This window comes from Pelophylax lessonae (genome assembly GCF_965119305.1).
Source record: "Pelophylax lessonae genome assembly, chromosome: 3".
In the NCBI taxonomy this organism is placed as follows: Eukaryota; Metazoa; Chordata; class Amphibia; order Anura; family Ranidae; genus Pelophylax; species Pelophylax lessonae.
The window spans coordinates 467,601,833-467,614,349 of NC_138770.1; the positions used below are offsets into that span (position 1 = coordinate 467,601,833).

Sequence of the window (12,517 nt, forward strand, 5' to 3'; positions counted from 1 at the left end):
CCACTTGATCCAGTAAGGGGGGATGGATGTGGTTGTTGCTGACCGGGCTGTCTGGATTGCACACTGGGTCTTTGAGCAAGTTCCTGGCCCCCTAGCGGTTAGTGACTGGGGCAGGGATGTAATTTGGGCTCCCTGTGGTGGTTATAGGCTTGAGGGGGAGCAGATGTTTCTTTATCCGCGGGTCTGCACCTCACGTGGCTGGATCGGGCCAAAAAATTGAGGCCCAGTCTTGCGGCCTACTCACGGCTGTCTGGGTACCTTTTTAAGCTGTCTAAAGTGCCTAACTGAGCTGACTGGCGGAAATGCCGGAGGATCACCTCACATTGCTGGATCGGGCAGAAAATTGAGGCCGCAACTTGTGGCCTAATCGCGACTGTCTGGGTACCATGTCAAGCTGTCCTGGTACCATGTCAAGCTGTTTGGCAGATGCCGACGGATCACTTCATGTGGCCGGATCAGGCAAAAAATTGAGGTCGCCACTTTCGCCTACTCGCATCTGACAGAGCTGGCTGTCTGAGGGACTTACCAAAGTGTCCGGGCGACTGACCAGGCTGTCTGAGCTCCTAACCGTGCTGTTCGAACTGCTGATCAAGCTGATACAGCTGATGGCGAACCCGTGACTGGATCAGGCCCCAAATTTAGGGCGTGGCTTTGGGGCCTACTCGAGGCTGGCTGACTGAGCTGCTGACCAGGCAGTTTGAACTGCTGACCGGGGTGATAGAGCAGCAGATGGGCATACGCCCTCCCCCCCCCCCTCAGAGGGGTGGACATATAAACTGCCTGGCGCCCCCCCTTGAACTGGGGGGGGCACCAAGGAGACATTGTGTGGGGGTACTCTGCCTGCACGTCTGTGTCATGGCTGGCCCCTCTTCATGTCCTCCTGTTATTTATGGTCTTTAGTCGGCGTCTCCTTGCGGGATTACGGTCGGCGACCTCCCCTGCTTGTTATGCTCTCAGGGTGAGCTTAGCATATAGTGACTCTATTGGGTCTGCGTCCACGCACTTCGGGTGCTCTGCAGTGAGGATGATTCCTTTTTTACTGCACATGTGCATGCAAGGGCGCTGGTGGAGGCACTGATTGCATCGGTGCAGAAAATCTGAACATGGGGGACGCCGGTCCCCTCCGGGCCCACAGATCCCCTAAAGGCGGCAAAGGTACTCCCTTTTCCCGCCTACTGTGACAAAATTGTTTGGCGTCAGTGGCGTTGTTCTAAATGCAATAATGGTAACCACACATGGTGTGGCTAAAAAGCTGGTCTGCGGATTAGGCTTCTAAAAAGGCTGTACAGATCCCCCCTTTTCGGTACGCAGGAGTAAGGGGTGGTTGTGACGGTTCCCTCTCAGGAATGGTTTCAGGAATTTTATTCAAACCTGTTTATGTGCCCAGAAAAGAAGGCAAAGTATGTCCAATTCTGGACCTTAACACTCTGAACCGTTTTGTGCGGGTACAGAAGTTTTGAATGGAATCTTTTAGAACGGTAGTGGCATCTCTACACTGACTCCGGTGTTGGCATTACTGCGCCAACAGGGGATTTCCGTACTTGGATACCTGGATGATCTCCTATTGAGGGTGCGGACTCTCATTCAGGCCTGTCGATCACTGTACTGTACTGCAAGAGTTTGGTTGGAACATCAATTTCAAAAAATCTACCCTGATACCTTCATTAATTCGGGATTCTGCTTTGACAAGGGTCTTTATTCCTCCAGACAGGACATGCTGCACAAGTTGCAGGGGGTGATCTGTTTGCTGTTGGCTAACAATCTATCCTCTGTGGACTTGCATGCAGGCCTTGGGTCTGATGGTGTCAACCTTCGAGGCAGTTCCCTTTGCTCAGTTCCACACAAGACCCTTACAAAGGGAGATTCTCGTCAAATGGAACAAAGATCCAAAGTCCTAGGACGCTTTGATTCGATTGAGCCACCACACAAAGACTACTCTACTATGGTGGCTTCACTCATTAGCACTATGCCAGGGCAAGTCCTTCCTTCTGTTGTATTGGACGGTGGTAACCATGGACGCCAGCCTGTCATGCTGGGGAAGTTCTGCGCCCAGGGGTCCTGGACGGTAGAAGAGTCCAAACTTCCGATAAATATTTTGGAGCTCAGAGCGATAAAGCTTTGCCTGAGCCACTGTACAAATCGTCTGCAAGATTGTCTGGTCCGGAATCAATCGGACAATGCCACGGCCGTGGCTCACATCAATCATCAAGGGGGCACCAAGAGAGTCTTGGTGGTCTGGGAAGTGGCCAAGATCCTGGATCTGTTCCAGCCCTCTCTGCTGTACACATCCCAGGTGTGGAGAACTGGCAGGCGGATTATCTGAGTTTTACATAGTTTGTGAGGTTGAAAAAAGACATAAGTCCATCCAGTTCAACCTATGATGTGTGTGTATACCCCTGTATGTTGTGGTCTTTAAGATGCCCATCTAATAGTTTCTTGAAACTATCGATGCTCCCTGCTGATACGACTGCTTGTGGAAGTGAATTCCACATCCTTACTGCTCTGACAGTGAAGAACCCCTTACCGTTTTTCCTCTAGTTTTAGTGAGTGGCCACGTGTCTTATTGTATTCCCTTTCTCTGAAAAGTTTGTTCCTTATGCTAGGGTCGCCAGTAGAGTAATTGTACATTGATATTATATCCCCCCTCAAGCGTCTCTTCTCCAGAGAGAAGTTCAGTGCTTGTAGTCTATCCTCATAGCTGATGTCCTCCATTCCCCTAATTATTTTTGTTGCCCTTCTCTGGACTCTCTCCAGTTCCAGCACATCTTTCCTGAGGACAGGTGCCCAGAACTGGACAGAATACTTCAGATGTGGCCGGACCAGAGTCTTGTAGAGTGGGAGAATAATCTCTATTTCTGGAGTGAATCCCCTTTTTTTTATACATGCCAGTATAAGTTGTCAGGTGTTGGATCAGGGGGAGTGGTCCTTACACCTGGAGGTGTTTCATCTCCTGTGTGTCTGGTGGGGGGACACCCGACGTCGACCTGTTTGCTTCTTGTCTCAACAAGAAGGTTCAGAGGTTCATAGCCAGGTCTCGGGATCCTCTGCCTGACACCACAGAGGCACTGGTGGCTCCTTGGGGTCAGTATCGGCTGATTTATGCATTCCCTCCGCTAAAACTTCTGCCGAGGCTTCTTCGCAAAATAGAAGTGGAAGGGGTTCAGGTCATTCTGGTGACCCCAGACTGGCCTTGCCAGTCTTGGTACGCAGACCTGATAAGGTTGGTCACCGATGCTCCCTAGAGACTTACTCTCGGGGAAGATCTGCTGTCTCAAGGACCGATTTTCCATCCTGCTTTACAGTCGCTGGCTTTAACAGCGTGGCTGTTGAAAGCCAGGTATTGAAGGATAGAGGTCTTTCTGATTCATGAAAGAAACAACTATAGGTGTCCCTGGGGAATTTGAGTGGAAGGGCTGGAGATGGTAAGTGTAGTAATGAAAGGTATAGAAAAGAATATATAAAATTTCATTTTGGGCTGGTTCGGCATAGCCTTGTACCAACCATTCAATTTGTCTTTCTGATTCAGTGATTCCTACACTACTGAAGGCCAGGAAGTCTACATCCAGGAAGATCTATCATCGTATGTGGAAATCATACATTTCATGGTGTCAGTCATTGAAGGTGCACCCTCGCTTGTTCTCGTTGACTAGGGTTTTGACTTTTCTACAAAAGTGCTGAACAGCGGTTGGCTTTGGGCACTTTCAAAGGCCAAGTGTCTGTTCTGGCTGTGTTTTTCGAATGCCCTTTAGCTTTGCATGCCCTGATTCGCACCTTTATTCAGGGGGTTTGCCATATGGCTCCCCCAAGGCGATCCCCGCTACCTCCGTGGGATCTGAATTTTGTATTATCTGTTCTTCAAAAACCTCATGAGAACATTAGGGAGATTCCTCTGCTTGCCTTGTCTCAGAAGGTTGACTTTTTGGTGGCTATTGTTTCTGCCCGCAGAGTAGCTGAATTGGCGGCGTTATCCTGCTGCTCACCTTATCTGGTGGTCCACAGAGATAAAGTGGTACTCTGACCTAATCAGTCATTTCTTTATAAGGTGGTTTCTGATTTTCATTTGAATGAAGACATTGTGCTGCCTTCACTTTGTCCTAAGCCCAAGCACTCCAAAGAAATGGCATTGCATTCTTCAGATGTGGTGCGGGCAATTAGAGTTTACCTGGCAGCTACTGAGTCATTCAGAAAATCAGATGCTCGATTTGTCCTTACCTTAGTATCTTGTAAAAGGATTGGCTGCGTCCGCTGCAACCATATCCAGATGGATCAGACAGACGGTAGTTCAGGCTTATGCACTGAAGGGTCAGGTTCCTCCTTTCCTTGTGAAGGTGCACTCTACAAGGGCGTGAGTGCTTCCTGGGCTTTTCGCCATCCATTTCTGGACCTCAAGGTGCTGAACTGCTTTGTGCGGGTGCAGACATTCAGAATGGAGTCCATTTTGCATGGTGGTGGCATCCCTGCATCAGGGGGATTTTCTTGCCTCGATGGACATCAATAATAAAAAACAAATAAATCAGCGCACCCAACCCCTAATAGATCCAAGCTGCTGAACACCAAGGGTCAATAAATCAAAATTCCCACAAATAAACATAAACAATATAAAGTGCAGTGCTCAATTGACAATATAAAATAGCTAAAATGAATAAAGTCCCAATGTGACAAAGATGGTGAGCATGCACAGGGTGATCCGCTCGGTGAATCTTCCACCGGTTACTCTAACTTCTCACCTCAGTATAAGCCCCTGTTTTACCAGTCGGGCTAACACAGCAGGAGATATATGTAGATGTTCCAAAGGGCTTGAAGAGAGACACTGCAAATCCACCTCTCAAACAATCCACCAAACTTTGGGCATGAATAGCGTTCACTGTAAGGAAGTGAAGGTTTAAGTTAACTTTGAGTTTGTTTATTGCTTAATCTTCCTAAAGTTCGGAGTATAGAACACACTTTCCATGACCACCATGATATTAGTGTGTGGGTCACGCAGCCACACACTAATAAGTGACCTCTATTGACATCAAGGTCCCTTACCTTCACATTCCAATAGGTGACGGTCACCAGCGCTTCCGCCTCTTTGCCGTGGGAAAGGAGTATTATCAGTTTGTGACGTTACCCTTTGGTCTTGCCTCCACTTCTTGGCTCTTCACGAAGATGTTTGCCCCGGTGCTAGCATTGTTACGCCAGAGGGGGCTTTGCGGTACTGGGCTACTTGGAAGACCACCTCCTTTGAGCGGAGTGTCCTACTGCTCTGGGGATCACCATACGAACTCTGAGGGAGTTCAGCTGGATTCTGAATTTTCAGAAGATTGCTCTGGTTACATCTACAAAGCTGGACTATCTATGCCTGACCCTGGACAAACTTTAGAAACTGCAGGCAGCAATTTATCTCCTGCTGTCCAGCAGATGGTCATCCCTCCGGACATGCATGCTGGTGCTGGGCCTGATGGTGTCTACCTTTTGAGGTGGTTCCATTTGCACAGTTCCATATGAGCTCCCTGCAAAGGGAGATTCTGGCAAATGGGACAAGAATCCTCAGTCTCTGGACAATCTGATCCAGCTGAGCTGGGGAACGAATGAGTCCCTGATATGGTGGCTTCGTTCTCCGGTGCTTCGGCTGGGCAAATCCTTCCTCCCCTTGTTTAGGACAGTGGTCAACACGGATGCCAGTCTGTCTGGGTGGGAAGGCGTCCTTTGCAGAAACTCTGCTCAGGGGGTCTGGACACTGGAAGAGTCCAGACTACCGATCAATGTCCTGGAACTCTGAGTGATCAGACTGTGCCTGGAAGATTGGACGGATCGTCTTCAGGGATGTCCTGTGCGCATCCAATCAGACAATGCCACGGCCATGGCTTAATGTCAATCACCAGGGGGGCACAAGAAGTGTCCTGGAGGCTCTGTAGGTAGCTGGCATTCTACGGTGGGCAGAACGTTTCATTCCAGTCTTCTCCGCCATGCACATCTTTGGTTGTAAAACTGGCAGGTGGCTTACCTCAGTCCTAGAACAATGTGTGCGTGGTGGTGCAAGCAGGAGATGTTTAAACCAATGCAATGTCGATCATACAGTCTTTTCAAGCTACCAGTTCTGTTCATGAGATGGATGCAGCACAGTCTCTGAGCTCAGGGCCAGCCTGGGGGGAATGGAAGCGATCTCCAAACATGCAGAAATAAGAAAGCAAATAGGCGCCTCAGTGTAGACTGTAAATAATTTAATAATAAAAATAAGGAATAAAACTCGCATAAAGGATATGTAAACAGCAAAAAAGGCTCTCCAGTGGTCAGAGTCTGCATCAGGCCGCCTTCCGGGTTGTGTGATGCCACTTTTAGGAGCACTGTCTTGGCCAGCAGGATGTGGAAGTGGTGTTGGTTGATGGCACTGAGGGCTGAACCGCAGGCTGGATCGCAGCGCCTTCTGCGTGGGCGTCACCGGCATGCACGGGACGCAATTCGGAGCATGCCCACTGGGTATGGCTGTTGGCACGATTGAAAAAGAAGCACATGCTGACAGCCATACCCAGTGCACAGCTTCTATTGAACATGTTTAGACGTAATGCGTTCAGATTTACTTTTTAGTATTGTCTTTAACACCTCGTCATGTGAAGAACCACACCTGTTCCTTGTGTATATGTAAGAGACGATATCAAAGGCGTAAGGCAGGTCACTAAGATCTTCACATACACTGAGCAAAATTATAAACGCAACACTTTTGTTTTTGCCCCCATTTTTCATGAGCTGAACTCAAAGATCAAAGGCTTTCTATGTACACAAAAATGCCTATTTGTCTCAAAAATTGTTCACAAATCTGTCTTTTCTTCTCCTTTGCCGAGATATACCACCTGTGAGGTAGATGGATTATCAAGATGCTGATTAGACAGCATGATTATTGCACAGTGGCCACAACAAAAGGACACTCTAAAATGTGCAGTTTTACTGGATTGGGGGGGGGGGGGGGTCCGAAAAAGTCAGTCAGTAATCTGGTGTGACCACCATTTGCCTTGCCCAGTGCAACACATCTCCTTCGCATAGAGTATCTACATTTCTTTTTACACAGGTTAGTCAGCATGGGTAGTAGGAGGGGGGCCATTTTGAAATCTAGTTAGTGTTGGGCAGGAATTCTACTTTAAAAGCTTTAGGAGGCATATGTTCTCTCCGCCAATGGCCCAGGGTGGATACCTGTTGCCACCGAGTGAAGAGAAATCTGACCAGATAAGAGAAGCTTGGTCTGGCTGGGGTTTAGGTTCTAGAGTAGGTAAATCAAAGACCTTTCCTTTTTTCCTTCTGTGGTTTCTCCTCCCTCCTTCTGAAAAAAATATGTCCTTTTCATTGCAAACCGCATATTGAAAGTGTCCCCGAAATATTTTGTAATCTGTTCATGTACTTGTGTATAATACATTTTTCAATCACTGCCTTTTGCCTTGTGATGTTTAATTTGTTGAAATAAACATATATTCAACCAGAAAAATGAACAGATCCATAGGAGAACTATGGAAGGATATTTCTTACTGCCTCTGTTAGCTAGTAAACGAAAAGTATACCCCTTCTATAATGAATATTGGTATCTTTTGTTATGGGCCGCATGGCTCTTTGACTGGCCAGGGTCTGATAAGACATATGCAGGAAAAGCAAAATGTTTGTGCCATCAAAATTAAGTCCTACACAACAAAAACATTTTTTCTTTAATCTTTTTTATTTTTAATTTGAAATTGTTAAAGAACATGCTATCTGTTTCATATTCCTGATATGTGGCCATTGTACCATGTACAGTACTTGTGTTAAAGCAGTATCCTGTGCTCTTTGTATTTTCTTTTTGTGAAATACCTGGTCATCGTGATCGCTACAATGTTCACTATTAGGCCCCTTTCACACTTGTGCGACCTGAAAGTCGTGCAATTTTGCCGTGACTTTGACTGGACTTGAAGTAATGCCTGTGTAATCTTGAGGTCTATGGACCTTAAGTCACATCAAAGTCTGACCTAAGTATTGCATGGACTACTTTGAAGTCGCTGCAACTTGAAGATGCAGAGATAAGAATGGCACTCATTGGAAATCATGGGGTACGACTTGTCATGCTACTTTACAGTCCAAAATCCCAGTACAAGTCGCACAAGTGTGAAAGGGACCCTACATACATACCTTTAGTAGAGACAATTGTGCATCAATCCTAAGCCAAACGAACTGTCCATTGCATACTGTATATACAGACGCATGAAAATCAATAAAGCAAAACATGTAATAAAACAATAGGTCTTGTGTTAAGTGTCCATCCACTGTATGTTACATTTGGTTATATTGTCCTTCTTTCCATCAGGTATAAATCCCCTCAATATCACCCCATGGTGCCTTAGGCTACTGCGTTTCTATTTACTATGTTTGCCCACTACCAGTGCAATAGCACACTCGCCTTCTCAATTGGATCTAAAATCAATTAAGTCAATAGCTCCTTTTCCCTTGAACTAAATGGTTTCTGTATTGCTCTGGATGGAGCAGCAATATCACACACACACACACACACACACACATATATATATTCTTTACACTATTATATATTTGCGCTGGAGTATTTTAGAATCTATAGTTTATTTACCTGTTGACCGTGTCATTCCCCCAGCTTTCTTATTTCTAACTGACCACACTAGGTATAAAAGCACATCCTTCCTAGTGTGGCCAGTTTTCTGGCTGTGCTGAGAGAACAGCTTACCGACTTGGACCCGACACACTCCCCTGCACAGAAGATTAATATACTGCCATTTCTCTATCCCCACCTCTCTCTAAGCCCCTTATGCAGCTGAGAACAGAGATCGAGTTAAAAAAAAAAAATGTACTTTTTTAAATCTTTCCAAAAAGATATTGCCTTTCCTTTCAATTTAAACTAAATGGATTGTTTTACAAAGTAAGGATTCACAAATAATGTAATCAGTTTTGTTACTGTTTTTCTATTATTTTAGCCTTTAAGAAAAGACCCGGAAATAATCACTGTGACGCTAAAGAAGCAGAATGGCATGGGTCTAAGTATTGTTGCTGCAAAGGTGAGTAATTGATGATGGTTTTTGCCAATATTTTGCCAATATTTATATCTTTTGTAAAGAGGAGAATCACTTGGTCAGTTAAAAGGGTGTTTAGCACAGATAATGCAGTGTTTTTGGGAATATGAATTTGTTAAAACCTGTATTAAACTAAAATGTATTTTTGTAGCTTTTAGATAATTATCTACAGAATAGGTAAATACGTCTGTTTTTTTTTTTTAAGTCTGTTTTCTGTGCAATATTGGGGAGATTTCCCTCACTTTCTGTCCTTAACACTAGAGGAAATATCTCCAAAGTGAAGGGAAAACCCCCTTTGTCTCTTTCATTGACAGCTCCTGATCTTTATACCCATTGGGTTATACTGCCTCCTACAGAAGTAGGACACTAGGCAGAAAAGGAATCTTGACTATGCCTATAGACAGTCCCAGGCGGTATACTCCCTCTCTCTGCTATTGATACTCTGTTTTCTTCTGTGAAGTCAGGTGTAAGGACCTAGTTCCTTGCTGGGATCTCTGGTCCTGACAAGTTTTTTTTTTTCTTCTTTTATTTTTTATTTATTTTCTCCTTTTTTTTATTTTTATTTTTTACTGTGAAATCTACAATCAACTGCTGGACTGGACGATGGGCTGGATAATCTAGATCCAGTGGTCACCCCAGTCTGGCCAGAGAGTGTACGCAGACCATAGCTCTACGCTAGGTCGGCTGTGACATAGCCCCACTGGACGGGGGCTGGCCTGCGAGTTAAATGCCTCACGAGGTTGCATATGACCGGGTCTCGGCCCCAGTCACATCATTCCTTCTGGCCGACAGCCCCCCATTTCAATGGCGAGGGGTTCTGTTTAGAGAGGTGGTTCTTGGTATGGTAAGTAGCTGTCCCCCCTCTCCCCCTGTAGGGTTTTGGGGTGGACATGGGCCCCTCCCTCCACTTATGCTGGGGCCTTGTGGGTGATCTGGTCCACCTCCTGGGGTGGGGACAGGGCGCTATGCTGGAGATGGGGGCTGAGGGGGTGCACCGATGTCAACCGGACGATCGCCTGTGTGGGGGGGGGTTGTTCCTGCCAGGTCCCCCGTCCTACCTGGGCCTGTCCTTGAGGCCTAGGGATCCCTCCTGGTGCCGCCATTTTGCTGTAGCCTGTGTGTTTCTATGCACGGTGCCCATGTTTGTGTAGTCCGGTGGACTTTTTACATTGGTTTGCCATTGAAAATAGCAGCAGCCATGACAGTGGAGCCCAGTGGGTGGCGATTTCAGCGGTGGGAGCCCCTGCTCATCCCCTTGTGCTGACTCCTCTATTTTTTCACTTCCAGATCACTTCTCCGGGGAGTGCAGATTATCCTCTGGTAGCTGCAGGTGCCTGTTTCTGCTGGGTGGAAAGTCTGGTGGGGTTCTCTCTTGGTCTTGGTGCATTGTGCCTGGTGACCGGGTGGTGCTGCCAGTGTAGTGGGGGTTGTCCCTTTGCAGTGTTTTACACTTTGTGGGGTCCCCCTGGTGACTCATGGAGTCTTTTAAGCACATCTCCCCGCCTGACCTCCTTTCTGAGGCTGTGGGGCCCTCCAGGTTCCAACCATCAATCGATGCACTGACTGCGGTCCTGGAGTCCTTTGTGTCCCAGGTAGAGGTGTCTTCCGGGCGACAGGCTAGAAAAAAGTGGCCCCCATCTTCTCCTGCCTCATCGGTCTCCTCAGATCCTGAATCCAAATTGGCCGCCGCGGACTTGGGTCACCCTGCTGGGTCTGCGACCACATGTCCTGAATCCTCAGATAGTGAGGATGATTCCTCCACAACTGCAACCGTACATTAAAAGGCGCTGGTGGAAGCACTGATTGTATCTGTTCGTGAGACCTTGAAGATGGAGGAAGTAGCTGCGATGGAGGTGCAGGTTCCCTTTGGCTCTCACAAGCCATCCAGAGCGGCAAAGGGGTTTCTTTTTGACAGAATTGTCGCTAAAGAGTGGGGATGACCAAAGCGTCCCCTTCGGGTCCCTAAGCGATTTACTAGGCGTTACCCCTATGAGCAGTCGCTTATTAAGAAATGAACTGGTCCACCGGTGGTGGACCCTCCGGTTTCCAGATTGAACAAGGCAATCATGATTCCGGTTGAAGAGTCCCTGGCCTTTTAAGAATCCAAATTGGAAGGCAGAGACTGTGGCCCGCAATATGTACACTTAGGCTGGTTTGGCACTGAGGCTGATATTCATCATTGCCCTAGTGTCACAAACTCTGACCGAGTGGGCTAAGCTTTTACGCCGTGACCTGGAGGGAGAACAGCTACCCCCTGCCTTTGCTGTGCTGGCGGACTAGCTGGTCCAGGGGCTGCAGTTTATCTGTGATGCTTCTTTGGATGTGGCTCACCTAGTGGCTCGGCTCTCTGTTTTGGCAGTGGTCCTTTCGATGTGTCCTTTGGCTCAAATGCAAACCAGACTTCTAAAACAGCCTTGACTGATGTCCCCTTTCAAGGGGATCGCCTGTTTGGGGCTACCCTGGATGACATCATTAAAGGTCTCACAGGGGGAAAGAGTATTTTCTTACGCAGGCTACTAAGGGCAAGGAACCTCGTCGTAGACGTGGGCCCTCCTTCTCTGCTCATAACGAGTTTTTTCATCACCCAGGGTCAACTGTCAAGGGCTTCCAGCATTTCAGGGCCTCCTCTGGAGGGTCCCATTGGACCTGGTCTTGCAAGCCGGGAGCGGGCTTCTCCAGGCCCGTGGACAAAGCTCCTTCAGCATGAAGTCATTCGGTCCAACTACAAGATCATGTTTCACTTTTGTCTCCCGGCAAGGTTCTTTCCTTCCAACTTGCGCCTGACCCTGGACCGTTTACAGGGTTTTTGTGGGGCAGTACAAGACCTTTTACTTCAAGGGGTGATTGTCCTGGTTCCCGACTTAGGAATGTTTAAAGGGTTTTCACTCAAACCTGTTTACAGTTCCCATTAAGGAAGACAAGGTGTGTCCAATCCTGGACCCTTAAGGCGCTGAACTGCTTTGCACAGGTGCAGAAGTTCAGGATGGAGTCTCTTCGCACGGTGGTGGAATCCCCTGCATCAAGGGGATTTTCTTGCCTCTATCGAAATCAAGGATGTTTGCCTTCACATTCAAAAAAAAAGTGTTAGCCCCGGTGCTAGCATTGTTACGCCAATGGGGGATCACGGTACTGGACTACTTGGACAACCTTCTTCTGCGAGTGGAGTCCCCTACTGCTCTGGTGGAAAAACTGGAAATCACCATACGAACTCTGAATTTTCAGAGTCTGGACTCCGCCTTAGCCAGAGTGCTTCTTCCTCTGGACAAACTCTGCAAATTGTAGGCTGCAATTCGTCTCCTGCTGTCCAGCAGATGGTCATCCCTCTGGACTTGCATGCGGATACTGGGCCTGATGGTGTCTGCCTTCGAGGTGGTTTCGTTTGTAAAGTTCCATACAAGGTCCCTGCAAGGGAGATTCTGGCCAAATGGGACAAGACTCCACAGTCTCTGCTCAGGGGATCTGGACACTGGAAGAGTCGAGAC

The 12,517-nt window shown here is 47.5% G+C and overlaps 1 protein-coding gene across 12 annotated transcripts in view; it reads left to right on the forward strand.

Moving 5' to 3' along the window:
- AFDN (afadin, adherens junction formation factor) overlaps positions 1-12,517 on the forward strand; it is a 438,519-nt gene that overhangs the window by 241,970 nt on the left and 184,032 nt on the right. For all 12 annotated transcript variants that reach the window (XM_082249807.1, XM_082249808.1, XM_082249806.1 and 9 more), the window contains one exon: positions 8,940-9,020. In XM_082249807.1, the coding sequence (XP_082105933.1) occupies positions 8,940-9,020 (81 nt within the window). The remainder of the gene's footprint in view (positions 1-8,939; positions 9,021-12,517) is intronic.